The 25,497-nt window shown below is 40.1% G+C and overlaps 1 protein-coding gene across 3 annotated transcripts in view; it reads left to right on the top strand.

The window, feature by feature from the left end:
* LOC104587870 (GTP-binding protein-like protein) overlaps positions 1–25,497 on the top strand; it is an 83,149-nt gene that overhangs the window by 5,463 nt on the left and 52,189 nt on the right. For all 3 annotated transcript variants that reach the window (XM_088891366.1, XM_010245625.3, XM_088891365.1), the window contains exons 4-9: positions 1,048–1,158; positions 1,830–1,892; positions 2,025–2,279; positions 14,897–15,043; positions 15,132–15,159; positions 15,728–15,798. In XM_088891366.1, the coding sequence (XP_088747492.1) occupies positions 1,048–1,158; positions 1,830–1,892; positions 2,025–2,279; positions 14,897–15,043; positions 15,132–15,159; positions 15,728–15,798 (675 nt within the window). The remainder of the gene's footprint in view (positions 1–1,047; positions 1,159–1,829; positions 1,893–2,024; positions 2,280–14,896; positions 15,044–15,131; positions 15,160–15,727; positions 15,799–25,497) is intronic.

Below are 25,497 nucleotides of genomic sequence, written 5' to 3'. Positions count from 1 at the left end.
CGGGAAACACTGCCCGGACACTCCATCCCTCCGGCTCTTCCATTCCACCCCATTGGTCATGACTGAGAATGCTACCCCTCCTGAAGCACCTATAAGCCGCACAGAACTGCGATAGCATTTGGCGGCCATCTCCATGTGGTCATTGTTTTTGTTTGATATGGTGGCATGAAAGTAAATAATTTGATATTTGGTGATAAATATAAAAGGGGAAAAGTATAATAATGATTACTTTTGTTTCATATGGGGTGTTTTTATTAGTGGGTTTCTGTTCAAGCCTAGCTGAGCTCCAACATGAGTTTTTGAGCCAAGCCAAATTTGAGCTATAGCATTTCTAGCTCGAATCGAGTTTGAGCTCAAACTTGAGCCCTATTGTTTTCTGCTGAGACGAATTCAGCTCGGCTCAGCTCAAATCCATATAGTACTTCCCTTCTATCTCTATTCACTCTAACATTCTTAAAGGGTAAAACACACTTGAGGAGATCGCTCTCTTGGTGTGTTACAATTACAACCCTTAGTTCTTTTATGCAAATTTTTCCTAATCATTGCTGTGTTAGGAACATTTTTTTTTTCCTTTTTTTTTAGTTTTTAGATCCCTATATGCTTAAGAATATCACAAAAAATTAGGAGAAAAGACAATCCATTTGTGAGATGTATCTGTTTCACTTAAAATGTTCAGAGTGAACATATTTTAATCTCAATTTTTTGTTTTAATGACTCAAATGTTACAGCTAAATTGATGTTATGATAATGTTTGCCCCCAGTGATCAAAGGTCCTGGATCTGCCACTGTTTGGGGGATTAGAAGATGGGTAATGACTAAAGAGACCTTATTCAACTATTTATACTTAATGTAACTGGAGAAAACATTATAAAAGTACCTCCTAGTTATATCTTAACATTACTACAAGTCCCATTTGCATACCGGCATGCCATTTTCATTAATGAACTTTGTAGTCAAAGCTATGTTTTCAGACCTTTATTCTTTTTGTTACCTGTCCGTTTGATAGTATTGATTCATAGATGTCAAGACAATTATATGATGTTTCAGGTAGTGCGCTGTTTTGAGGATAATGACATTGTTCATGTAAATGGAAAAGTTGATCCAAAGTCCGATATTGATATCATCAACTTAGAGCTAATTTTCTCAGATTTGGATCAGGTTATAACTTTCATTGCACAACCATAGTTAATTTCTTCCATAAAATCTATTTGCACAACCATAATTTCTTCCATAAAATAATATAAGATTGTCTACCTACTGAATGGCTCCTGAGAGAGCAGGTTCTAACTTCAGATGATTTAAACGTACTCCCTAGTGAACACTACCTGCAATAACATTGCTACTCCACATATCTACTATATTGTCACCAACTTATGTTATAACACTATCTCTTGCACTCCACTAGTGCTAGTAGTGTTCACTAGGGAACATGTTGATTCCAGTAAAATTTTGTGATGGAAATGGAAATATGTTGTGGAAATATTAGGAAATTTATAGACATTTTAAACCACTATCCTTCCAGTAGTATTTTCTCTGGTCATTTATTCAAAAATTTTAGACAAAAAAACTCAGTTTATCAAATGACTGAGTTCACCACATGTCAGTGGTGAAATGGCATTGTAATTTATGCATTGAAAAATTACATTCCTTTTATATTAATGGATGCTTTGCATCTTTTTTATTTTTTCATCTTGGACATATTTCAAATATCTCCTTAGTGTTAAAATGAAAAAGAAGTTAATGCTAATCCCTTCTATTGATTTTGTGCTTAGATAAAACCTTCTTGGATAGTTAACTGATCTAATTTAAATCTCTTATAAGAAATGCAGATTGAGAAAAGAATAGAGAAACTAAAAAAGGGCAAAGCAAAAGATTCACAATCAAAATTGAAGGTAAAGTCTTCATCATTGCATTCAAGATACTCTGTAGGCAGCATGTAATCATTTTTTCCTTGGTTTATACATATTCAAGTGCTAGAATTAAAGAGCTTCTTAGATTTGAGTGCAATCTTCCATAATTTTCAGGAGGAAGCAGAAAAATCTGCTTTGGAACAAATTAGGCAGGCACTTATGGATGGAAAACCGGCACGTGCAGTAACTCTAACAGATTTTGAAAAGGAATCCATAAAGAATCTTTGTTTACTCTCAATGAAACCAGTCATATATGTAGCTAATGTAGCAGAATCTGATCTTGCTGAACCTAATGATAATCCTCATGTCAAAGAAGTGACAAAGCTTGCATCTGACTTACAATCTGGACTAGTAACAATCTCAGCACAGGTATGACATATTTGGAATTCTCATCTCTTGGTTCTTAATTAGGAGCATTGTCAAATGCATCCTCAATATTTGTGATATACCCCTGGTATTTGCTCCTTTTTACAGTATATGATCTTTGTGATCCCATCATAAATTGAAACATCCACCCAGAAAGTAGAAAATAATTTGAAAACTAAACAATGGCCAGACATCTTCACAAGAAGGGACATGTAGAAGAGTAAGCTTTTATGTTTATATTTGTTGGGTATTAGTGGGCTGTTATGTTTCTTTGTTGGGCCTGTTACTTATAAGACATTTTAACTGCTGTCTCTTAAGCAGGGGCAGCCTTGTAATTCTGCCTTTTATTGTATAAAGTATATGAGATGGGGTCTCCATTGAGTCCTGCGATCTCTTCTTCCCAATCTCTCTTCTTTTCTCTCTTATCCTCTTCTCTACAGTTTTCTACTTAGTTTTCAGTGTTGCAACTACTTCTTTTCTGATTCAAATACATAAAAACTATCAAGACTGAAGTGTTCTTGGATTGACAACTTCATGTTTGCCCTGTTAAGGCTGTTTGGGGGGGGGGGTCCTATTCCTAAAATCAAATCTTTTTGCTGGGAGGTGGTGCATGGAAGGATCAATACTTGTATCTTGCAAAAGAGAAGGCTGAACTGTTGTATCTCTCCTAGCATTTGTTTTCTGTGCAGGGATAGTAGTGAGAATGCTTGACAATGCTTCGCACTTGCAATTCTCCCTTTCCTGTGTTGATGCCATTTGGGATGATTTCTTCTCTCTTTTTGGTTGCAGGTGGTATCCCTCTTCAGATGTAATTTTTTTTTGGTTCAGCTCCTCTTTTTTCTCGCTTCTTAAGAAGAGGGGTTAGAGATAGGTGAATTTTTGAAGATAAAGTCTAGCTAAAGAGGTCTTAATTGAAACCATTATGATTAGAGTCGGGTATAAGTGTTGAACATATTTGAGTTGGTTTCCTATGATGACATTGAAAGAAATTGGCAAATCATTGCTGGCTCTTATATGGCAAGATCAAAAGAGTGTATTCCTTGGAAGTCTCCACAGTTCCCACACCTGAACCTGAACTTTGATGGCAATCCAGGAAATTCAGGGGTAGGAGTTTTTAGGCACTGTGATGGATCTATAGTAGCCCTTTGTTCGGGGCCCATTGGGTTTGGAAACTCTACAAGCGCTGAACTCTTGGCAGAGTTACAAGGCCTGTTGTAAGGGAGCTTAAATTTCAGAAACATCATGGTGGAAGGGGATTCTAAAGTAGTAGTGGGGTGGTTGAAGAAAAATGCCATGGGAACTTGGACATACAGATAGATAATAGTGGGGATTCTAAAGTAGTAGTGGAAGGGGATTCTAAGAGAAGTCAGGGCACTAGCGTCAGAGTTGAATGCTACTTTCATTGGATTCCAAGGGGTGGCAACAGGTTAGCTAGACAAGGGGTAAACAGGGAAGACTTGTATTGGGTAGAGATCCATGGGGAATCTTATGTTTATTGTCTTTAGGATCTTCCTGTCATTAGGAATTGATTCAAACTCTTTAGCTACTGCATCTTCTGCCTCAATAAACTGCCCAACTCTAGCTGAATCAGAAAAAAAGTTCAAAACTCAGTAATATATCTCCAAAATATTGCTGATGTTTGTCTTGATTACTCATTACAATTACAAATATTAGAGGATGTCTAGGAAAATGTTGCTGTATTGAGATTTTTATTGAAAATCTTCTTTAAGATAAATCCCAAATCAGAAATTTCTTTTCTATTCTTTTTTCTTGTTTTTCTTGTTAAGCTCTAGAGCAAGTATCAACTACTCCACTCTGATACTATTTTGGTTAAATGATTATATTTTATCTAAAAATTGATTGAATTATTTACTTCATCATAAAATATTAAAATGTGTTATTTTGCGGTTTACCCATTTTATATTCTTATTACAAAAAGGTAATTATGTCAGTTATCTAAGTACTAAAAAAACTATTGACCCTCTGAAAATGTCAATCATATTTCAACCTCTTTAATAAGATGGCTAGCAATGGGTCTGGACATGCCAGAATTGAGCAGGAAGTGGGTCATAGAAGGAACTTGAAGATGGATGATCAGAAGAGAAGATATTCAGTTAGATTAAAACTTTCTTTGGAGACTGTTGTGGAACTTGAAGACCAAGTGGTCATGTATCTTGGGCTTTCGTTTTTTTACTTATTTATTTATTTTTTGGGGGAGTGGTTTAATTGAAGAGACATAAGAAGAGGATAGGATGAGGCATGAAAAGGAGGCTGAAGCTTATCAGAATTAGGGAAGCTGAGGCAAGTATGCAATCTTCTAGCATGGAACATGAACATGGCAAAGCCTAGTTGAGAAACTAGCCAGAGGAAAGCAGGAATGCGGCTTGTGATGTTTTGGACCATAGTATTGATAGAAGTAGAGGCAATAGCTAGTTTGATAGAGGAATTCTGAAGAGTTTAAGGAGTAGGGGAAGAGGTGGTAATGTGAAAAAGGTGATTGATCTGAGCGTTGGTAGAAGGGTCTGTTTGTCAGGGATGTGGCTTGGGTTTAGGATATGGGGAGAGATTCAAGAAAAATTGGTGTCCTACTACAAGAGGTTGTATATGGGGAGAAATTGGACCTGGGTGTCAATGGGAGATTTAGAGCCAAGTCAGCTAAGTGGCAGCTCAGCAGTCTGGTTAGAAAGGGCCGTTGAAGTAGCAGAGGTAAAGGAGGCATTGAAGAAGATAAATGGTGACAAAGCACCAAGTCCAGATGGATTCAACTTCCAACTTCATTAAAAGCTGCTGGTACTTCTTACAAGAGGACTTGGTGCAGATGTATAAAGAGTTCTGGGAAACTAAAAGCTTAGATAGAGGAGTAAATGTAACAAGCAGGCTGAAGAGAGTGATCAAGGAGGTGGTGAGGGAACCTCAGATGGAATTTGTAGAAGGAAGGCAAATTCTGGATGGGATTTTGGTGGCTAGTGAATGCATTGACTCAAGAATTAGAAGTGGAAGACCAGGTCTGGTTTGTAAGTTGGACATAGAGAAGGCGTATGACCATGTGGAATGGGGATTTCTGGAGGAGATGCAAAGGTTGATGGGGTTTGGGGAGATTTGGAGGGGCTGGATGTATGGGTGTATTTCATCAGCTTCTTTTTCTTTGCTCATCAATGGGGTATCATCTGAGTTCTTCCAAGCCTCTAGGGGTTTTAGACAAGGGGATCCAATCTCCCCTTTGCTGTTTTTTAGTGATGGAAGCTCTAAATCTGATCATGAAGAAAGGAGCTCAGAGGGGTTGGATTGAAGGCTTTAAGGTTGGACCCGAGGGACCTTGTATGTCTCACCTTCAGTATGCTGATGACACCTTAATCTTCTTAGATGCTTCAGTGAACCAAGTCCTGAACCTCTCAGAGCGATCCTAACTAACTTCTTAGATGCTTCAGTGAACCAAGTCCTGAACCTCTCAGAGCGATCCTAACTAACTTTGAGATGCTGTCTGGACTGAAAGTGAATCTAGAGAAGAGTCTACTGATAGGGGTTGGAGATATAAGTAGGGGGGGAGATGGATCAATTTGCAGGGGTGCTGGAATGCAGAGTAGGGGAGCTTCCTTTTATGTATTTAGGGCTTTCGGTGGGGTCAAAAACAGCAGCAATTAGCATTTGGAGGCCACTATTAGAAAGAGTAGAGAAGAGTTTGGACAGATGGAAGGCTAAGTACCTATCTTTGGGTGGGAGAATCACACTTATAAAGAGTGTCTTGGCTAGTTTCTCAACTTACTACCTGTAAATATATGTAGATCGATACCATGGAATTTATGATAAGAACCATGAACAGTAGCTATGCAAGGGATCCTATTCGCGATGAACACCACAACCAAATGAAGTAAAGTATCTGTGAAAACCATGACAACGATCATTGATCAAGCTATCAGTAAATTTGATGAGCCTTTGCAATAGCACGGGAGCATTCTCTGAGGCAGATATAAGTCGTTCACACCTGCGATGAGCATAAAACATCATCCACAACACACGAAAACCACAGTTAATCTTCTTGCTGATCACAATGAGCTGCGATGACTTGTTCTGAGGCTATTGCCAAGCTGTTTGAACTCGTCGATTGTTCTGAGATTCCACTTATGACATGTGGCCATAGGAAGACCCGAGAGGAAGTAGCGAGTGCGCTCCGTGCATGACCCCTCAAAGAAAAGGAAACCATGTTCTTAAAGGATCTCGCTTAACATGTGGTGAAACCCCAACAGGGTCTATCCAATAACAAATAAAGAGCCGAGATTCCCTTACCCAATGAGAAAAGTCCTCTTTTGGATGTTTCTCTTTATAGTCTCGGGATATCCTCTATTAAAAGAGGAGACACAAATCACACTGTACGAGTCTTTGACCCCAGAATCCTCTGACCGAATTCCCTAGTACTTCCCTAAAGTCTCTTTTCTTCCTCAGTAAGCCAAACTCACCCCCTATACATTTGACCATACCCCAAGGAGACCATCTTCGTCCTTCAAGGAGACCAGCTCTTAACATCACACCATATCCCATCTACATTAGAATCTTTGGTTCATTCCTTGATCACAGGAGATGGCTGCAAGGAGAATCAACCTCTCACCAATCCCCGAGGAATAGCATGCTAACCCTGAGAACCATAATGTGGACTCTAAGGAACAAATTCTTTAAGAGTAAAGTAACCATGTTGACATTGGAATCTTCTCTCACAAAGTTTATGAATTTGAAACCCGGTTAAATCGCTTGGAACAAACGCAAGTTGAGATGAGGGACGCCCTACAATTGCTTCTTCAGTGGACAACCATGCCAGAAAATCCACCCTTCACTCTTCGCTGGCCCATCCACGCTACCCTCTAATCGCTTAGGGGATCCCATGCCTGAGGTACCCAATCTTCATCCACAAGGAGGCGGTTACCCTCCCACAGCTAGCATTGCTCAAAGACCCTAATGCCCTTGTCATTCCTGATCGGATGCCAACAACTATGGTCGGGGAGCGGAGTGTCGCCTCCGTTGGGACACCTGTCAACCGAATGGAAATTCGAGAGTACGTTCAGGGTCACATAGAAGCTAGCTAAAACAAAACCCAATCCGCCTATGTCCTCTAGAAACCTTACTTAAACCGAATCCTACACTATCCTTACCCTATTGGGTATGCTCCCCCATAACAATGGCCCTTGTACAACGGACAAAAGGGAAGCCTGCAAGAGCACATGAGCAAGTTCGAAGACGCCCTGGGGGGCTTCGCCTTGGATGGTGACCTTAAGGTTCGCGAGTTCTCAAAGCCTCTTACTGGGCCAACTTATTCATGGTTTGTCAATCTGACCCTTGGAAGCCTGGACTCTTGGGGGGAGCTTACCGCTAAGTTCATGTCTAAGTGGTTCACTTTGGAATGTAGGCTCACCATGGCTGATCTTTGCAACATTGAACAATGTCTAGGAGAAGATCCTTTGGTTTATGTCATGCGTTTCCAGAAGCTTATCCTCACCGTGCTTGATGAACATGCCACTGAAAGGGGATTCGTACTCGGATGCATCCTGCTTACCGGATCGAGATCGAGAACATTGAACTCGATACCTTTAGCCAACTCTAGAAGTGTGTGGAAAGGACTGCAAGAACTGCCACCACACCTGGACCTCAACAAGCTAATCCCAGCTTGACCTACCAGTGACATGAAGCATACGCCATTGATTGCAAGCCACGAAATAGCTGGGGACCCAGTCACACTCCATATTTCTGGCCTGGTAGCCAAGGGCATTCATCCTGATGACAACAAGGTCAGAGCAGCCAAACTCACCCCAAAGTCACAACTCCTAAGAATGATTCACAACTTAAAACCTTTCTAGGGAAAGTGTTGTACCTTAGGAGATTCATCCTAGGGTTAGCACCAGCCACTTCTCCCCTCAAGCTGACCAAGAAAGCTACAGAGTTCAAGTGGTTAGAGCAGCATGAATAGGCATTTGAACAGTTAAAGCGAGCACTAGCTAAGGCTCTCACAATATCTCCGCTGTGAAGCGGATGAGAGTTTCAACTCTACATCGCATCTAATTTGGAAGCCGTAGGATGCTTACTAGCCCATGAGAATGAGGAAAAACAAGAATGCTTGATTTATTATGCTAGTAGGACACTTAAACCGGTGGAGAAGAATTATTTCCATATGGAACAACAGTGCTTAGCCCTGGTGTTCGCTGTCCAAAAGTTAAGATATTACATACTAGGATAGAAATTGATACTTGTAGCAAGAAATGATTGCACCTTGGTGTTCACTATCAGGAAGACTTGTAAAATGGATGATACAGATAAGTGAATACAACATCGAGTATACCCAACGCAAAGCCATTAAATGTCAAGCTGTAGTAGACCTTGTAGCAGTCTTCCCCACAAGCGACTAATTTGCTATTTCTGAAGAGATACCTGGAGAATTGACACTCATCACAGCAGTAGAAGACTCCTTCGCTTACGGGGTATCCACACCCTAGAAACCTTTGCCAAGATCCATCGCCTTCACTTCTTGGAATTGCTTAAGCAATTCCACCGTATCCACAGTTCGAACATAAGAGAGAAACATACAGACTTCTTGGACTGATTTCTTTTGCTTACGGGGTGCCATCTGATCAACAAAACCCCAAACCCTTGAACAAGAACTCGAAGCAGTGGAAGAAGGGGAAGCCTGAGATCAAAGTGCTGCTTGCACTGTTGATTATAGAAAGACAAAGTGGGGGGGATACTGTCCCCACTTCCCTTTTTAACATCAAGCGACGGCTCTTTGGGTCGAGATTACCAAAATACCCCCCAAAAGGCACGTATGCTTTTAAACACTTAAATAAAAGCTGCAACCACTGCTGTAGTACCAATTGGCCTATCACAGTAAACCCAAACGGACGCTAATCAAAATCAACCCTTACAACACGAATTTAGGCAACATGTCCTCTCCCCCAACCAATCTGATACGCAGGGGGGCTGAAGCTTAAAAATTTCATTTACACATCTCTACTCCACCCCAAAGGCACTGTTGATATTACATACACAACTTGAAAGATTTGTAAAACATTACAAAACAGAAATACTGGCACCAGCAAAAAAAGAGAGAACTGTTTTAATTTTAACTTTGACAAAAACGCAGAACCATCAGAACCATTTTCTGATATTCGCGAGTCCTTGACTTGCGATGGGATAGCCAACCCTCTCATCCTCAATTCCTTAACTACAAAAAACTATATCATGGGATAAGAGAAAAAAATTGCACGATTTGCTGGGGGGGGCGCTAATTGTAAGTATATGTAGATTGATACCATGGAACTTATGATAAGAACCATGAACAATAGCTATGCAAGGGATCCTATCCGCGATGAACACCACAACGATCACTGATTGAGCTATCGGTAAGTGCGATGAGCCTTTGCAATAGCACGAAAGCATTCTATGAGGCAGGTATAAGTCGTTCACACCTGCGATGAGCATAAAACATCTTCCACAACACACGAAAATCATAGTTAATCTCTCTGCTGATCACAATGAGTTGCGATGACTTGTTCTGAGGCGATTGTCAAGTTGTTTGAACATGTCGACCGTTCTGGGATTTCACTTTGATGTGTGGCCACAGGGAGACCTGAGAGGAAGTAGCGAGCATGTGTCGTACAATACCCCTTAAGGAAAAGGAAACCCTATTTGGTAACAAATAAAGAACTGAGATTCCCTTCCCCAATGAGAAAAGTCCTTATTTGGTTGTTTCTCTTTATATTCTTGGGATCTCCTTATAAAAAGAGGAGACACAAATCACACAGTACCTCCCTAAAGTCTCTTTTCCTCCTCAGAGAAGCTGAACTCACCCCTTTATACCTCAATCTTGACTCTGATCATATATCATCTTCGCCCTTCAAGGAGACCACCTCTTACCATCACTCCATACCACATCTACACTACCTTTCCTTGCTAAGAGTCCTTAATGAAGTGGCTATGAAGATTCAGAAAATTCAAATAGACTTTTTATGGGAAGGTGTGGGGGGAGCCAAAAAATATCACTTGGTCAAGTGGGAAAAAGTGTGCAAGCCAAAGGAGGGGGGAGGTTTGGGGCTGAGTAGGGTAAAATTAATAAACAAAGCGCTTCTAGGGAAATGGCTGTGGAGGTTTGGGCAAGGGAGAGAGGGAGGCTCTATGGAGGAGGGTGGCGATTGGGAAATATGGTGTGATAAGATTTGGGTGGGAATCAAGGGAAGTAAGTAGTTCCTATGGGGTGAGTGCTTAGAAAGGAATCATGAGCTTCAATCAAGAATTCAGAAATTTGGTCAAGTTCAAAGTGGGGGAAGGCTCTAGAGTGAGGTTTTGGGAAGATGAGTGGCTTGAGATCGGGAAGTTAAGTGAGGTGTGCCCAAGATTATACAAGTTAACAGAACAACAAGTTTCAATAGCCCAATGCAATGAGTGGAGAGGGAAGCAACTGATCTGGAATCCGAAATTCAGAAGGCCTCTATTAGACTAAGAAACTGAAGAGTATATTATTCTTCTGGAAAAATTAGAAGGGACCAGCATTTCTAGATGTGCAGAAGATGGTCTTGGGTGGAAAGAATGTAAGGAAGACAGATTCACAGTTAATTCATTCTACAAAGCATTAGTAAGAGAAGAAATGGGTCCAGACCAGATAAAAGGAGTATGGGGTAACCCAGTTCCCCCAAGGGTAGAAGCTTTCGCCTGGCTGGTGGCACATGACAGCATTCTCACCTCTGATCACCTGAAATCTAGGGGATTACATCTGGCCAACTGGTGTTATTTATTCAATCAGGAGGAAGAAACAGTCCTCCATTTGTTCTCATGCAGCATAGCAAGCTTCATACGAAAGTTCTTTTCCTACCTATTTGGGATGAGTGTCTTCCAACCAAGACTCCAGTAGAGATCTTCTCTTTGTGATCAAAGCTCAGAGGCAGTAAGAAAGCAAGGATTATTTGGAGTTGTGTCCCGTTTGCAGTATGTTGGTCTATTTGGAGGGAGAGAAACAGAAGAGTTTTTGAGAACAGGTCAAATAGCATGGTAGCTGTAGTAAGCAATCTGATCTTAGAATGGATCCTCAGACTCCCAGATTTTGATCAAGTCTCCAAAGCCGATTTGTTGGAGAACTTCTGAAATACCCTTGACTTACAGCCTTGTAATGAAGAATGCTTTTCACTTTGAAGTTATGAGAATGTATCTAGTGTGTCATCTAGACAACCAATGGTGTTAAGATGCAATTCTTTTTCTCTTTTAAAGAAATTTCTTCTTGATTCTTCAAAAAAAAAAAAGAGATGAAATAATGGAATTAGAGTTCATTTTGATGTTACCTGTGGGTAATAGTGTGATACTTATACTTTCTCTTTCTTTTTTCTCTGTTCTCTCTTTTTCCTTTAAAACTAAAAATGCACTCTTTCTTCTCCTTCTTTTCTCTTTTCAAATCTGAATTTCTTCCTCTTATAATTCAGATCCTTATTTTTTTTTTTGATAAATAAATTTCATCAACTTTCATAAGAATCAAAGAATAACATCTGTTACAAGCATCCCAGTGCGAGGCGCGAGGTGCAGCATCACTCTTTAACAAAAATATATAACAGATTTACAAATGGGCCCAGTACATCTGATCCCTAGTTACCCCTTGCTTAGCTAGAAAATCAGTCGATGCACTGGCCTCCCTTTCCACCCACTGTATAGTTAAAATCATTTGTTGTGTGAGCCATTTCAACTTCATTTCATTTCTGTAACACCAAATCACTGAATCTGGGTTCTTTAGCCAACCCACCACCACCTTGGAGTCCCCTTCTATCATCGATTTCTCCACTCCTAAATCTTTTGCAATCTGAATGCCTTGTGGGGCTGCATATAGTTCTGCCTTTAAAGAATCTCCATGTCCCATTGGTCCTGAAAATATAGCTCTTAAGTTTCCTTGCTTGTCTCTTACAGCCCCTCCTATGCCAGACGGACTTGGGTTGCCTTGGCTGCTCCCATCAAAGTTTAGTTTCAGCCAATCTTCAGTGGATTCCAAACCGACCTTGCTTTGCCTTGGCTGGTCCCATTCAGATCCTTATTTCTCCCTCTTGTTGCTACCATGTTCATTCTGGTAGGACTTTCTTCTTGTGCTATGTCAATCATGTATTTTGGTTTGATGGTCTGCTAATCTTGCAATATCACATCAGAGAGGCTAGAGCTTTGTTTTCAAGAATGAAGAACTTATTCCAACGGATTCCAAAGTAGACTAACTTGATGTCAGATGCCTTAGTTGGGATTGGGATGAGGTAGAGTGATGCAGTAGGCCTGGAACAAACTATCACAAGAGAGAGAGAGAGAGAGAGAGAGCTGGAACAAACTCTTCATCTCTGCCAATGTGGTGATAAGATATTCACTTCTATTTTCTATTTGTTGCTCAAGAGTTCTCCACCATACTTAAGCAATACCTGCACATTTCATGCATGCAAATCTAAATCTTTGTTTTTCAGACATATCATGCCAATTGAAATATTCTAGTATAGCAATCCAATTAAAGAATGCTTGCCGACCTTCATCTCCCTTGAAATTAGGCACTTCCCTTTCTCTTCTAACATTCTTGAAAACCTTACTCCTATAGCCAACATTACCAGATCTACTTTCTTCCACCAATTTCTCAAGTAAATCAACCATAAACCCTTCATATTGTGAGTGGTGTGGTAAGGCTACGTACGGGGGTCTCCTTGAAGGACGAAGGAAGGCTGAGGGCAAAAGAGTAGGCTAAAGGCTCTGAGTGACAGAAACGTAGAATGATGTTCTCGTTATGAGTTAGACCTCTATTTATAGGGAGAGATCCTGAGGTCCCGAAAGGGAGGAGCCAAAAGCGTTTGACTCCCATTAGGAAAGGGAATCTTCGATCCGGTGTCAACTGTCAGGGAACACCGCTAGGGTTTTGCCACGTGTCTTATGAGATATCTCAAGGACGAGCTTTCCTTTCGTATGAGGATTCTCATAATACACGTATGCTACTTCCTTTTGCGAGTCTCCTAGACTGACGTGGCACGAGTGACGTCAATACTAATCTCACATGTCTTCTAATCTCATTGGTTGCTCCATCACGTGCGGCGTTAGTGGATCATGTGCATTTTTGTTTGTCTCTGGCCTGCGATGGCCTTGAGCTCATTGCAAACTCGCGGTAGTTTTGAGCTCATCACAGGTTCACGACGACTTTATGCTCATCGCGAGCCTGAGGTGGATCTGAGCTCATCGCAGCCTCGCAATAGCTTTATATGCTCATTGCAGGCTCACAATGGTTCTGAGTTTGTCTTTGTCGTTGCGGTTTTGGATCTATTGCAGGCTTGCGGTGGTCTTGAGTTCATTGCAAGCTCATTCTTGTGGCATCAGTTTAGCACCTTCTGTGCCACCATAGTCGTGGCAATCAACATATACCTAACATATGGCTCAAAAACCCTATCATCATTGATTCTAAACCCATGGGGTTGTTTAAATGATACCCTAGGCCCATAGTAGTCAGTTTGTGAACATGGTGACTAACCATTAGCTCTGATACCAAAACTGATGCAATAGGGCTGGAACAAACTATCACATGATAGATATAGAGAGAGGGGTGGAGAAAGAGATAAGAGAGAAATCCCAAGGAATCATTCTAGAGTTTGTAGGAATCACTCCATATAGCAAGTGAGCTCTAAAGAAATCTTCACTCATTCATTAGCTTCAAAAGGAAGAGAATACATCTATTCATAGAGTGACTTGTGTGGTCCGGAATACTGTTTACCATAATTACAAAAAATGCCACTCCTTTTCTTGTGCATCAAGAAACACAATAACTTTCTATCTACTAATGCAAATAAACTTAAAATTGAAAGACAAACCCTACTAAACCAGAGGAAGAAGATGTTATAGCCTAGGCCTGCACAGGACTAGTTAAGATGACGTAAACACCCATACTGTCCAAATATACAGAGATACAGAAAATTTCAAATCTGATTCTTCAGCTCCCGCATTAAAGAGTGATTGATTTGGAGATCTACTTCTCCCAGCTAATTATCTTTTTTCTTTTTACTGTGTATGTGTGATGATCTGTTTTTAAGTCTTTTAATGTTTTCTTTCTAAACAGACGAAGTGGTGGCCAGAATTTTCCATTTTCTTTTTCCAGAATTCCCCTGGCCCCATCCCCATTTTAATTTTCAATTTGTCTAGAAATATTTGCAATATACACCCAAATTATTCCTTTTTTTGATAATTACCCAAATTATTCCTTTTTTTTTGATAATTACCCAAATTATTCCTATTTCCTCAGGCAGCATTTTCAAATATCAAGATTTCAAACCTTGATAAGGAGACACTTGTCAGATGACCATTTACTTTTCTGGTAAAGGGGAAAAACCTTTGAAGGTTATCATGTAATCCTTTTTCTATGACCTACAAGTCCAACTCTTTTTGGGATAAACGTGTAGAAAGGTCATTACACTGATCCCAGCTATTGAGGGTCTTGGAGGGGTAGACTGGATATGCTGAGACTAGATAATGAACATGTAAAAATGCCATTATGCAATATTCTGATCTCTTTCTGGAGTGAATATGTAATTAACATTAATGTTGCACTTGCTATTGAAATTCACCAAATATTTTGTGCCTAGATACTAATATAATTGCAGGTTGAATCCGAGCTTACGGAACTTCCAATTGGAGAAAGGGTTGAGTATTTGAAGTCTCTTGGTGTAAATGAAAGTGGTCTTGGAAATCTTATTAGAGCAACATATGGCCTGTTGGGGCTACGTACATACTTCACATCTGGAGAGAAGGTGAAATGGACAATCCTGCAAAGCCATAAAATCAGTTATCCTTGACTTCATCGAAACCGGTTAAAAAATTTGTTTCTTTTATTTGCAGGAAACAAAAGCATGGACAATACTTGCTGGTTTGTTTTATTTGCTACTCTTTGCGTTATACAACAAAGATTAGAACATTGGTAACAGTGAACTTTACTAAAAAAGGATAAAAATATTGGTACGAGATCATTTGAATTGTATCATGAGCAAGGTTCAAAGTATTGCTACTTATCTGTGTGTATTCGACCAATGTGTATCAGTTTTCAGGGTCACCGATACACTTGGTATAAAGAATTTAAGATGTTTATGTTTTCAAGACTCTAATATGTGATGTCAGGTCTCCTGTCAAATTGTCAGACCAAAAAATAAAAAGAAACTCTTGATACACAAAATTGAGAATATCGATACTTTGAACCTTAAATCATGAGTATGAATGGTTAGATGACTTGGTGAAGTTGGTTATTAATTGAGAATTTTTTTGACTTGGACCTAATCTAATCTAAGTTTGAATTGGCTTGTATCTTTATATAAATGAATGCTAGAAAGTGTGATGCAAACCAGAAATGGTGTTGACTATATAATTTTTTTTGTCATTTTTTTTGAATCCTTCTCTTTGAGTAAAATCTTTTCTGTCTGTCATATTTCTTTGATCTACAGGAATGACAGCACCTCAAGCTGCTGGAATTATTCATTCTGACTTTGAGAAAGGCTTCATTCGAGCTGAAACGGTTAGAGATACCATAGTTTTCTTTCAATTTTATTTTAATTGAGCATTAGGCAGGTTTTATTTTTATATTTATCTTATTTTCATACACTATTGTGATTTTCTGATTATTGAAAATGAAAAATGAATACATTTACATATGAAAACTGCAAAAGATAAATCGTCACTCTAAACTTCTAAAGTGATGCACATGTTTGAGAATGTATATGTAGCTAACCATCTATCCCACTGAATTTTAAAGATCTAATGTTATTCTTATTCTCTTATTGTATCTGATACTTAAGGTAAAGTTCTGACAAAATTTGAACTAGCATACATGGCAGTTGGCCCCAAGGACATTTAAGGAAAGAAATAATGAGGAATAATTCAGTCACTCAGTAGGCCTTCACATAATTCTAGAAATTCTGTCACACAAATGGGATCGTTGAGGGGTGTTTGGGTGGTATCAACCATCACCAGTAGCTTCAACACCTCCATCTTTAGAGTCATCTCATTGGACGCAGATGGTGGGAAAATACCAAATGATAGGAAACTGTTGAGTCATTGCCCAGTACAGGAACCACTTTGAGGGGGTTCACCTCCACAGAGAAGGAAAGAAGAAGAATCAGAAAAATCTCTCTCGCATGCTTTTATCCTCTCAAGACTACACTTTATACTATTTTATTACAACCATTATTTACTGATTGGTTCATAACCGATTCTGACTTCCCATGTGCAAATTCCAACTGATTAAGCTGATGTGTCCTTCAGCCTCCGAGTGTACACAAAATTAATAGGGCGACGGGCCTGGGTCTCTCCTTCTGCCGCTGGGTGGACATCTGCATGGGCCTTCTCTTGGGCCTGAGTCTCAGCTGGGGATGGTGGGCCTTGTGGGCTCCCAACAATTGCCTCCCCCTCGAGAGCAACCTTGTCCTCAAGGTTGAAAGCAGGGTGCTGTTGTTTGATGTGAGAACAGGATTCCCAAGTTGCACCATCCAGAGGAAATCCAGACCAAGCAATTAAAACCTCACGTATAAACTTCTTGCCCCTTTTGACCCAACGATAATCTAACACCTGGATATTTCTTCTTTTTTCTTCTGTTCTGTTTTGTTAATGGGCCTGTTAACATCAATTTTATTTTGTTTAATTAGCTGGCCGCTCAATTAAGGGCTTACTTGTAATTCTTAAAATTTAGTGATTAATTTTTTAATGAAAGGATTAGGGGAAGGCGGGGTAGTACGGACAACTCTTCTCCTCACTCTGCTCACAACTAAACTCTTCTTCCCTCTTCTTCTTCTTCTTGCTGCTGCTGCTTCTATCTCCTTTGTTTTTCCCCTTCTTTTGATCAGTTTTCTTATTCTTTTGGGACTGTTTTTCTTCTTGGTATCAGGGCAGGTCCCTTTTTTCCTTTCCTTTTTTTTCCCATACACAGTGTGTGTAGAGAGCTGAATCAAATGGTGGATTGAAGAAGATATATAGCCTAGTTGGTAGTGGTTTCTTGGAGAAAAAGGAAGATATCCTTTCATATTGTTAACAGTTTTGTTTTTTTGCCCCCAAATTCTAATCAACTAGAGAGTTCTAATTGTGGGTCCCATAGGAAGCTTCACCTTGACGCTCAGTGGCTGAAGGGGCTATTTTTGATTACCTTGAAGATCGATCCAAGCTTTGCATAGTTCTGTGAAGCCTACAAGGAGTGGCTGCTTTTTTTCTGTTTCTCCCAGGTTTCGAGTGAGATGCAGTTGGCTGTTAGGGATTTGTGAAGGTTGGTACTTGGTGTTTGTTATTTCCTATCTTCTTTATTTGTCATTTGAAACTGTTTTAGGAGTTTGAGGAAGATGGATGCTTCTGGAGTTGAAAATAAGATGGGCTTAGAGTTCGAACAGGTTCCGGGAGCACCTGTAGACTCTTTATTGGCTGTGACCACAGTCAAGTTTGATGGGACTAACTATCTAGCATGGTCATAATTAGTAAAGATACATGCTTGTAGTAGAGGCAAGTGGGGATATATTTCCAGGAGCAAGAAAGCACCGAAGGAATATGACCCATCTTATGAGAAATGGTTACAAGAGAATTACACTATTATTGGGTGGTTAGTGAATTCGATGCAACTGCAAATTAGTTAGCACTATTTGTGGATGTATTCTGCTAAGGAAATATGGGGTAGTGTTCCTTAAACCTATTCACAAAAACTGAATGTGGGTAGGGCTTACAAGTTAAGAAGTGATGTGAACAATCTAAGGCAGGGGGAGAAACCTTTAGCAGTCTACTTATCAATGCTGAAATCCTTGTGGCAAGAGATAGATCTCATGGAAACAGTTGTCTAGGAAAGTACAAATGATGTAGAGACATATAGAAAATTAGTTGAGAGGAATAGGGTTTTTGAATTCCTGACAGGGTTGAATCCAGAATTTGATATTACCAAACAGAAAATCCTAGCTAAAGACAATGTATATTTGTCTCAGACTTATGCCATGGTGAGTAGTGAGGAGAGCAGGAGGATGGTTCAAGTTCAAGGGACTATTCCAGTTGACCATTTTGCTAATATGGGGTTGAAATCTAAGATGACTACAGGTGGTATAGGGAAGAATGAGGTTATATATGAATACTGTAAGAAACCAGGACATAAAGGATAAATGTTGGAAGCTACATCTAGACCTTATTCCACCATATTTTCAAAAGAAGGTAGAAAATGGGAAGACCGGGAGTGCCAATGCAGCCACAGTGCCAGATAATGACAGGAGTGCCACAGATGAGAAAGCTGCTAGTGAGTAGTTAGCTGTTATGAAGGTGGAGTATGAGAAATATGGGAGGATGATCAACCACCTTGAGAGTGCAGCCACCTCCTCCAACTCTTCAGGCAATCCAACTACGTTTGTATTTGCTGATTCAGGTATATGTGCTACTACCTACCATGTAGCCATCTTAGGTAATCGTAGGATCCCTTGGATTATTGATTCAGGTGCTTTCAATCATATGGCCAACGTTTCTACTATGTTTAGCTCTTATGACTTACTTTTTGGCCATGATAAGATTACCCTAGCCGATGGCTCTCTTGCTCCTATCTCTGGCAAGGGAGTCATCAAGGCCACTGACTCTCATTCCCTTACTTCTGTCCTTCATGTCCCTAAACTGCATACTAATTTGATGTTAGTGAGTAGCTTAACTAAATCCTTAAACTGCAGTGTAACCTTCTTCCCTTCTTATTGTGTTTTTCAAGACTTGAAGTCTTAGAAAGTGATTGGGAGTAGCCATGAGACGAATGGAATATATCTGCTAGATACTCCTGGACAAAGCCAAGGACAACCTGAAAGAGTTGCTTTTAGGTTTACTTCTTCAGAGTCTTTTAGTCATGTCATGTTATGTCATTTTCGTTTGGGTCATTTATCCCTAGAGTTGTTTAAGGGAATTAACTTGTCTAGTCTTTATTATGAGTCATGTGAGTTATCAAAACATTGTAGAAGCACTTATCCTTTACGTAATAAGACAGTTGTGGCAAGATCAACTGCAAAATCTGAATATAGAGCCATGGCACATGGAGTTTCAGAGCTTCTCTGGAATCGCTCCTTGTTAGGAGAGATTGGTGTTGAGGCAGAAGAACCTATGATGCTGTACTGTGATAATCAGGCAGCAATTAACATTGCCCACAACCCAGTTCAACATGACAGGACAAAGCACATTGAAGTGGATAGGCATTTCATAAGAGAAAGGGTGACTTCAGGGGAAGTTTGTCTTCCATACATTGCTTCTGATTTGCAGCTTGTTGATGTTCTCACAAAAGGTGTTGCAAGGAACAAGTTGGAGCATGATCTACGCAAGTTGGGAATGTGTGACATTTACTCCCAACTTGAGGGGGAGTGTTGAGTTGGGCCGATTTCAAGTTATTGGGCCCAATCATTTATTTTATTTTTAAGTTGTTAAGTTAGGAAGTTATTGGGCTGTAGACCCATTAGTTTATGTTTTTATGTTGTGACTATTCAACTACTTAAAGTAGCCACCCTACTAAGGGCATTCTTGTAATATTTCATTATTTTATTTTAAGTATATAATTCCAAGAGGGGTTGGCGGCCAGATCTATTCAATTCTGGCTTCATCCCACTCTGTTTTCTTCTTCTCTCTCTTTCTCTCTTGCTGAAACCTTTTAGTATCTTCTACTTTTCTTCACAAAGTTTACATCAGAATTAGTTATCAGCAACTTCTACTACCATCAAATACCATGCTGATGGCACCATTGAAAGGTACAAAGCTAGGCTGGTTGCAAAAGGTTATACTCAAACATATGGGATTGACTATCTGGAGACCTTTGCTCCTATTGCAAAAATGACATCTGTGAAAAATGCATTTTTGAATGGAGAATTACATGAGGAGGTCTATATGTCTCTTCCACCGGGGATGTATGAGACATATATGATGGGAAATGTGTGCAAGTTGAAGAAGTCTCTTTATGGACTTAAACAGTCACCTAGGGCATGGTTTGAAAGGTTTCGGGCTGCCCTTGTTAACTTTGGCTACATACAGACTCAGTCTGATCATGCCCTCTTTGTGAAGAGGAGAGGTTCTTTGGTGGTATATCTTATTGTCTATGTTGATGATATAGTAGTGACTGGTACTGATGTAACAGGGATTAATGATCTTAAATCTTTCCTTCATACCAGTCCCCTTCTCTCCAGAAACCACTAACAACTGGGCTGAAATAGGTGTCTTTAACTATTCATACGATTCAGTTTTCCATACACACTGTGTATGGGAAAAAAAGGTGAAAAAAGGGAAAAATGAGCCTGCTCTGATACCAAGAAGAAAAACAGCCTTTTGAGAAGAAAGGACTGTTTAGAAAGATGCACAAATCAAAAGAAAGTAGCAGAAATCAGAGTTCAAGAGGAGAGAAGAAGAAGAAGAAGGTGGTGGCAACTTGGGTTTAGAGAGATATTTTCGAACATAATCTCTTCTCTTACACCCTTAATTCTATTTCATTAAGTTAAACTTCGGTAATTTACAGAGAAGCCCCTAGTTGGGCAGAAAATTAAAAAGACATAACATAAGAAAGAATAAGCCCAAATTAAGGTCCATTACAACAAAGAACATAAAAGATAAACATTCTATGGGCCATTCGGCCCATCTTCTCTACAAAAAACATAACAAGAAAGAAATAATAAGAAAGACACTAATGGGCTAGGGCCTATTCGGCTCAGTCTCTCCACAACCTCTATTAGGGAAGCACTCCCAATCCATACTCCCAATCCACAAGATGACATTTTATCATATCCCAATCCACAAGATAATAAGGTTTCTCTAAATCTAAGCACAACCCCACTCCTCCCCACTCAGCTTAATTCCCCTATACATTGATTTGTAATAAGAATCCAATTAATAGTTTGTCTCTCTTAAACAAAAATGCCCTTGGAAATGAGTTACGAGAAGGAAAGACTTTTTTACTTCTTAGGGAAGCACTTTGGCAATGATTTTATATAAGCTAGTAACCAAATTAATGGGCCTAAAATCCTTAGGGTGCCTTGCATCTAACTTATTAGGGATTAAAGTGATAAATGTTGCATTTATACTTAGAGTGACAATCCCTTGATGGTGGAACTCTCATTAAACACTCTTAACAGATCATCTTTCAAAATGTCCAACAATCTCAATAGAAGGCCATTGTGAACTTGTCTAACCTTGGGCCCTTGGACCTATTCCTAATGTCCTCCAGTACAAATTTCCATTCCAACACTTTACAATGTTCCCTCCCCATTATTGGCAAATCTAATCGCTCAACATTCCATCTTCCATCTAAATGGCCTTCTATAGCAGATTTAAAATGATCCATAAAAGCTTTGTCTACCTCCTCTTGTTGTGTGATGATTCAACTACCAACCTCCAACCTATAGACAAAATTTCTTCCCTTAGTAAAGTATCCTCCAATTCTATTTTTAATCTCCATGTCTCGCTACTTTGTTCTTCATTCAGTTGCCCTTACTCTTTCTTTTCTTGCCTCCAGCCTACCAAAGTGGGTTAGATTCCATTCCTTGATTTTTACCTTCACATTTTGTAATTTCCTATGTAATATCTTACCTTCCTATATTACTTATTGTCCTTGATCACCTGGCCATCATTTACTTTTTGTAGGAAACCTGGATGAGTGAGCCACTTTTTCTTAAACTTGAAAGGATAAGGTCCTCCCACATCCCTCAGTCGAAAAATGCAAATAGGTCAATGGTATGAAGTGACTTTAGGGTAGGAATGGCAATGGGCGGGGTGGAGCTGGGTTTCGCTTGCCCCGTCCCCGACCCTGAACTCAAATGCCCCACCCCTTCCCCGCCCCGAACCCCAGTGGGGCTGAAAATCCTAACCCCATCTTCGTCCCTATGGGGAATAGGGATCCTTGAATTTGTCTTTTGCCCTGGTCATTCCTACTTGTATACTTACAAATTTATTTATTTTTTATTTTTTCAAACCTACCTATAACTAATTTATATTATGTGATATAATATAGTATATAATATAATACAACATTATTAGAATATATTAATGATTTTATATATTATGTTATATAATATAGTCGGGGAGGGTTTTAGGCCAGGGTTAGGGCGGGGTGGACAAATACCATCCCCGCTCCGTCTCTGATCCCTAGAGCTTCGGGTTTCCTTTAACCCGGCTTGAACCCCAATCAATGGTCCAAAAACCCACCCCAACTAGGGCAAGGTGGACCGTGGATAATCTTTCCAATTTAGGACAAATGGGATTCTCTTGAAGATTAGACCATGTACATCGTGTTTGTCCAAAGGAAGTTTCCTTAAGCTCACAAGTCTCAATAAAATTATTGAACTTTTTCATGTTGGTAGTCACTGAATCTTCCCACAAACTGTTAATGTCTTCTAAATCTTCCCATAACAAATTTCTCTCTCTATAAGAATTGGGTCCATAAACATTTGTTAGTGAAAGCTGAACCACTGTAGTCGAAGTAGCAGAGAAGAGGAGAAGAAGAAGAGATGCTGAAAATGTCGAACTATTCTAGCCAGTCGACCAGTTCTTTATTTATAGATGAATATAGTACAAGGTACAAGAAATTACTGGGATGCCCCTGATTAGTGATGGGACACCCAGATGACTTAAATCATTAAACAGGATTAGGCCCATTAACACAAGCCCAGTTACAAGATAAGTTAAACATAAGAATGGGCTAATAAGAACTCTTATCAGCCGAACATCACTCTAACATTCTAACACTCCCCCTCAAGCTAAGCATAGATATCAATCATGTTTAGCTTGCCAAGTATGTCCCTGAACTTCGTTGATGCCAGCCCTTTAGTTAATACATCTGCAATCTGCATCTCTGATGGAGTATAAGGCACACAGAGTTCTCCTGAAATAATTCTCTCTCTGACAAAGTGTCGATCAATTTCAATATGTTTTGTCCTGTCATGCTGCACAGGATTGTTGGCAATGTTGATAGCAGCTTTATTATCACAATACAGCTTGAGAGGACCCTCTGTCTTGATACCAAGCTCATTAAGGAGAGTCCTGAGCCATAAGAGTTCAGCAACCCCGTGTGCCATAGCCCAGTATTCTGCTTCTGCACTTGATCTAGCCACAACATTCTGCTTCTTACTACGCCATGTGACTAGGTTTCCTCCCAAGAATGTACAATAACCTGAGGTTGATTTTCTGTCTCCAACAGACCCAGCCCAATCAGCATCAGTGTAGGCTTCAATTTCAAGTCTGCTGTTTTTTCTGAATAAAATTCCTTTCCCTGGGCAAGTCTTCAAGTATCTGAGGATTCTTTCCACTGCTCTCATATGAGGGGTCTTTGGTGAGTGCATGAATTGACTGACAACATGCACTGCATAGGCAATGTCTGGCCGAGTAAGGGAATAAGTATATCAGTTTTCCTACCAACTTTTGGTACCTTTCCTTATCACAGTATTCCTCACCCATTGATTCTTGTAATCCATGGCTTGGTTCTATTGGAGTGTCTGCTGGCCTACACCCCATCATGCCTGTTTCCTCTAGGAGATGTAGCACATACTTTCTTTGACATATGTAGATTCCTTCTCTTGATCTAGCAACTTCAATTCCAAGAAAGTATCTCAGATTTCCCAGGTCTTTGATCTCAAACTCTGAAGCTAAGAACTCCTTCAGCCTCTTCATCTCTCTCACATCATTTCCAGTAATCACCATATCATCCACATACACAATGAGTGCTGTAAGTTTGTCATCCTGTCTCCTTGTAAACAATGTATGATCTGCACTGCTCTGAGTGTACCCTACTTTCTTCATGGCCAAACAAAGTCTCTCAAACCATGCCCGGGGAGATTGCTTCAAACCATATAATGCTTTCCTTAGTTTACATACCTTCTTTCCAACATCATATCCAGGTGGGGGTTCCATGAATACCTCTTCATGAAGATCACCATTTAGGAAGGCATTCTTCACATCCAGCTGATGAAGTTCCCAAGAGAATTTTGCTGCTAGTGACAGTAGAACCCTGATTGTGTTGAGCTTTGCTACTGGGGCAAAGGTTTCCTTGTAGTCAATTCCTTCCCTTTGTGTAAACCCCTTTGCCACGAGTCTGGCCTTGTACCTCTCAACTGACCCATCTTCCCTGTGCTTTACTGTGAATACCCACTTGCACCCAACAGTGCCTTTCCCTTCTGGCAGGTCCACCAATTCCCACGTCCTTGCTTTCATTAGGGCTTTCATCTCCTCATTCATGGCTTCTTTCCACCTTGGATCAGATGCCGCCTCTGAATACCTGGAAGGGACACATACAGAGGAAAGAGCAGACACAAAGGAATGATAGGCAGGGGATAAGTGTGAGTAAAAAACATAATCGGCTATGGGATGCCGAGTGGTACAAGAACGAACAGGCTTACGGAGAGCAATAGGAAGATCCAAATCTGAATTGAGTGAATCAGAATTACCTTGGATTGCAGAGACATTGATCTGAGTTCAACTGGTTGCAATCATGAGGTTGAGGGGCCTTCTTCCTTCTACTGTATGTAAGTATCTCTTTCTCTTGTTTACTGGAACCTTCAGAAGTATCAGCCGAATCTGGAGAAGCAACTGGCACAGTGGAAGTCTCACTAGGTTGACCCGGAATGTTATAGCTAGTAGTAGTGGAAGGTGCTGAAATGGGAACAAAAAGGAAGGGAGAATGAGAATCCTCTTCCAACCCACTACTCTCCCCCTGAAGAGGATTCTGAGAAGACTCGAAATAGGGTTGAAACTCAAAAAAGACTACATCCCTGGTGACATATTTTTTCTTGGAGACAGGATCATAACACTTATACCCCTTCTGCGTAGGAGAGTACCCCAAAAATATTCCCTTTGTAGCCTTAGGATCCAGCTTGGTCTTCTTTGGATCTTTCACATGTATGAAGCATGTACAACCAAAAACCCGCGGGGGAAGAGGAAATTCTGGAAGAGTGGGACACAAAACAGAGAAATGGGTCTTCATACCCAGTACCTTAGATGGCATCCGATTTATCAGGTATGATGCAGTGAGAACAGCTTGAGACCAATATTGCTTGGGCACATTGTGCTGGAAAAGAAGGGCTCGAGCTGTCTCCAATAGATGTCTGTTCTTGCGCTCAGCGACCCCATTTTGCTGAGGGGTGTAAGCACACGATGATTGATGTAACATGCCTGCATCTTCCATGAATGAGTTCAGGGATCTTTCAAAGTATTCAGCAGCATTGTCTGAATGGAATTGCTTGATCTTTTTATCAAATTGTGT

The sequence above is a fragment of the Nelumbo nucifera genome, chromosome 7 (genome assembly GCF_055504915.1).
Source record: "Nelumbo nucifera cultivar China Antique chromosome 7, China Antique-T2T, whole genome shotgun sequence".
NCBI classification, from domain to species: Eukaryota; Viridiplantae; Streptophyta; class Magnoliopsida; order Proteales; family Nelumbonaceae; genus Nelumbo; species Nelumbo nucifera.
The sequence above is the reverse complement of the archived record's forward strand: the minus strand, read 5'-3'. Positions and strand labels throughout refer to the sequence as shown.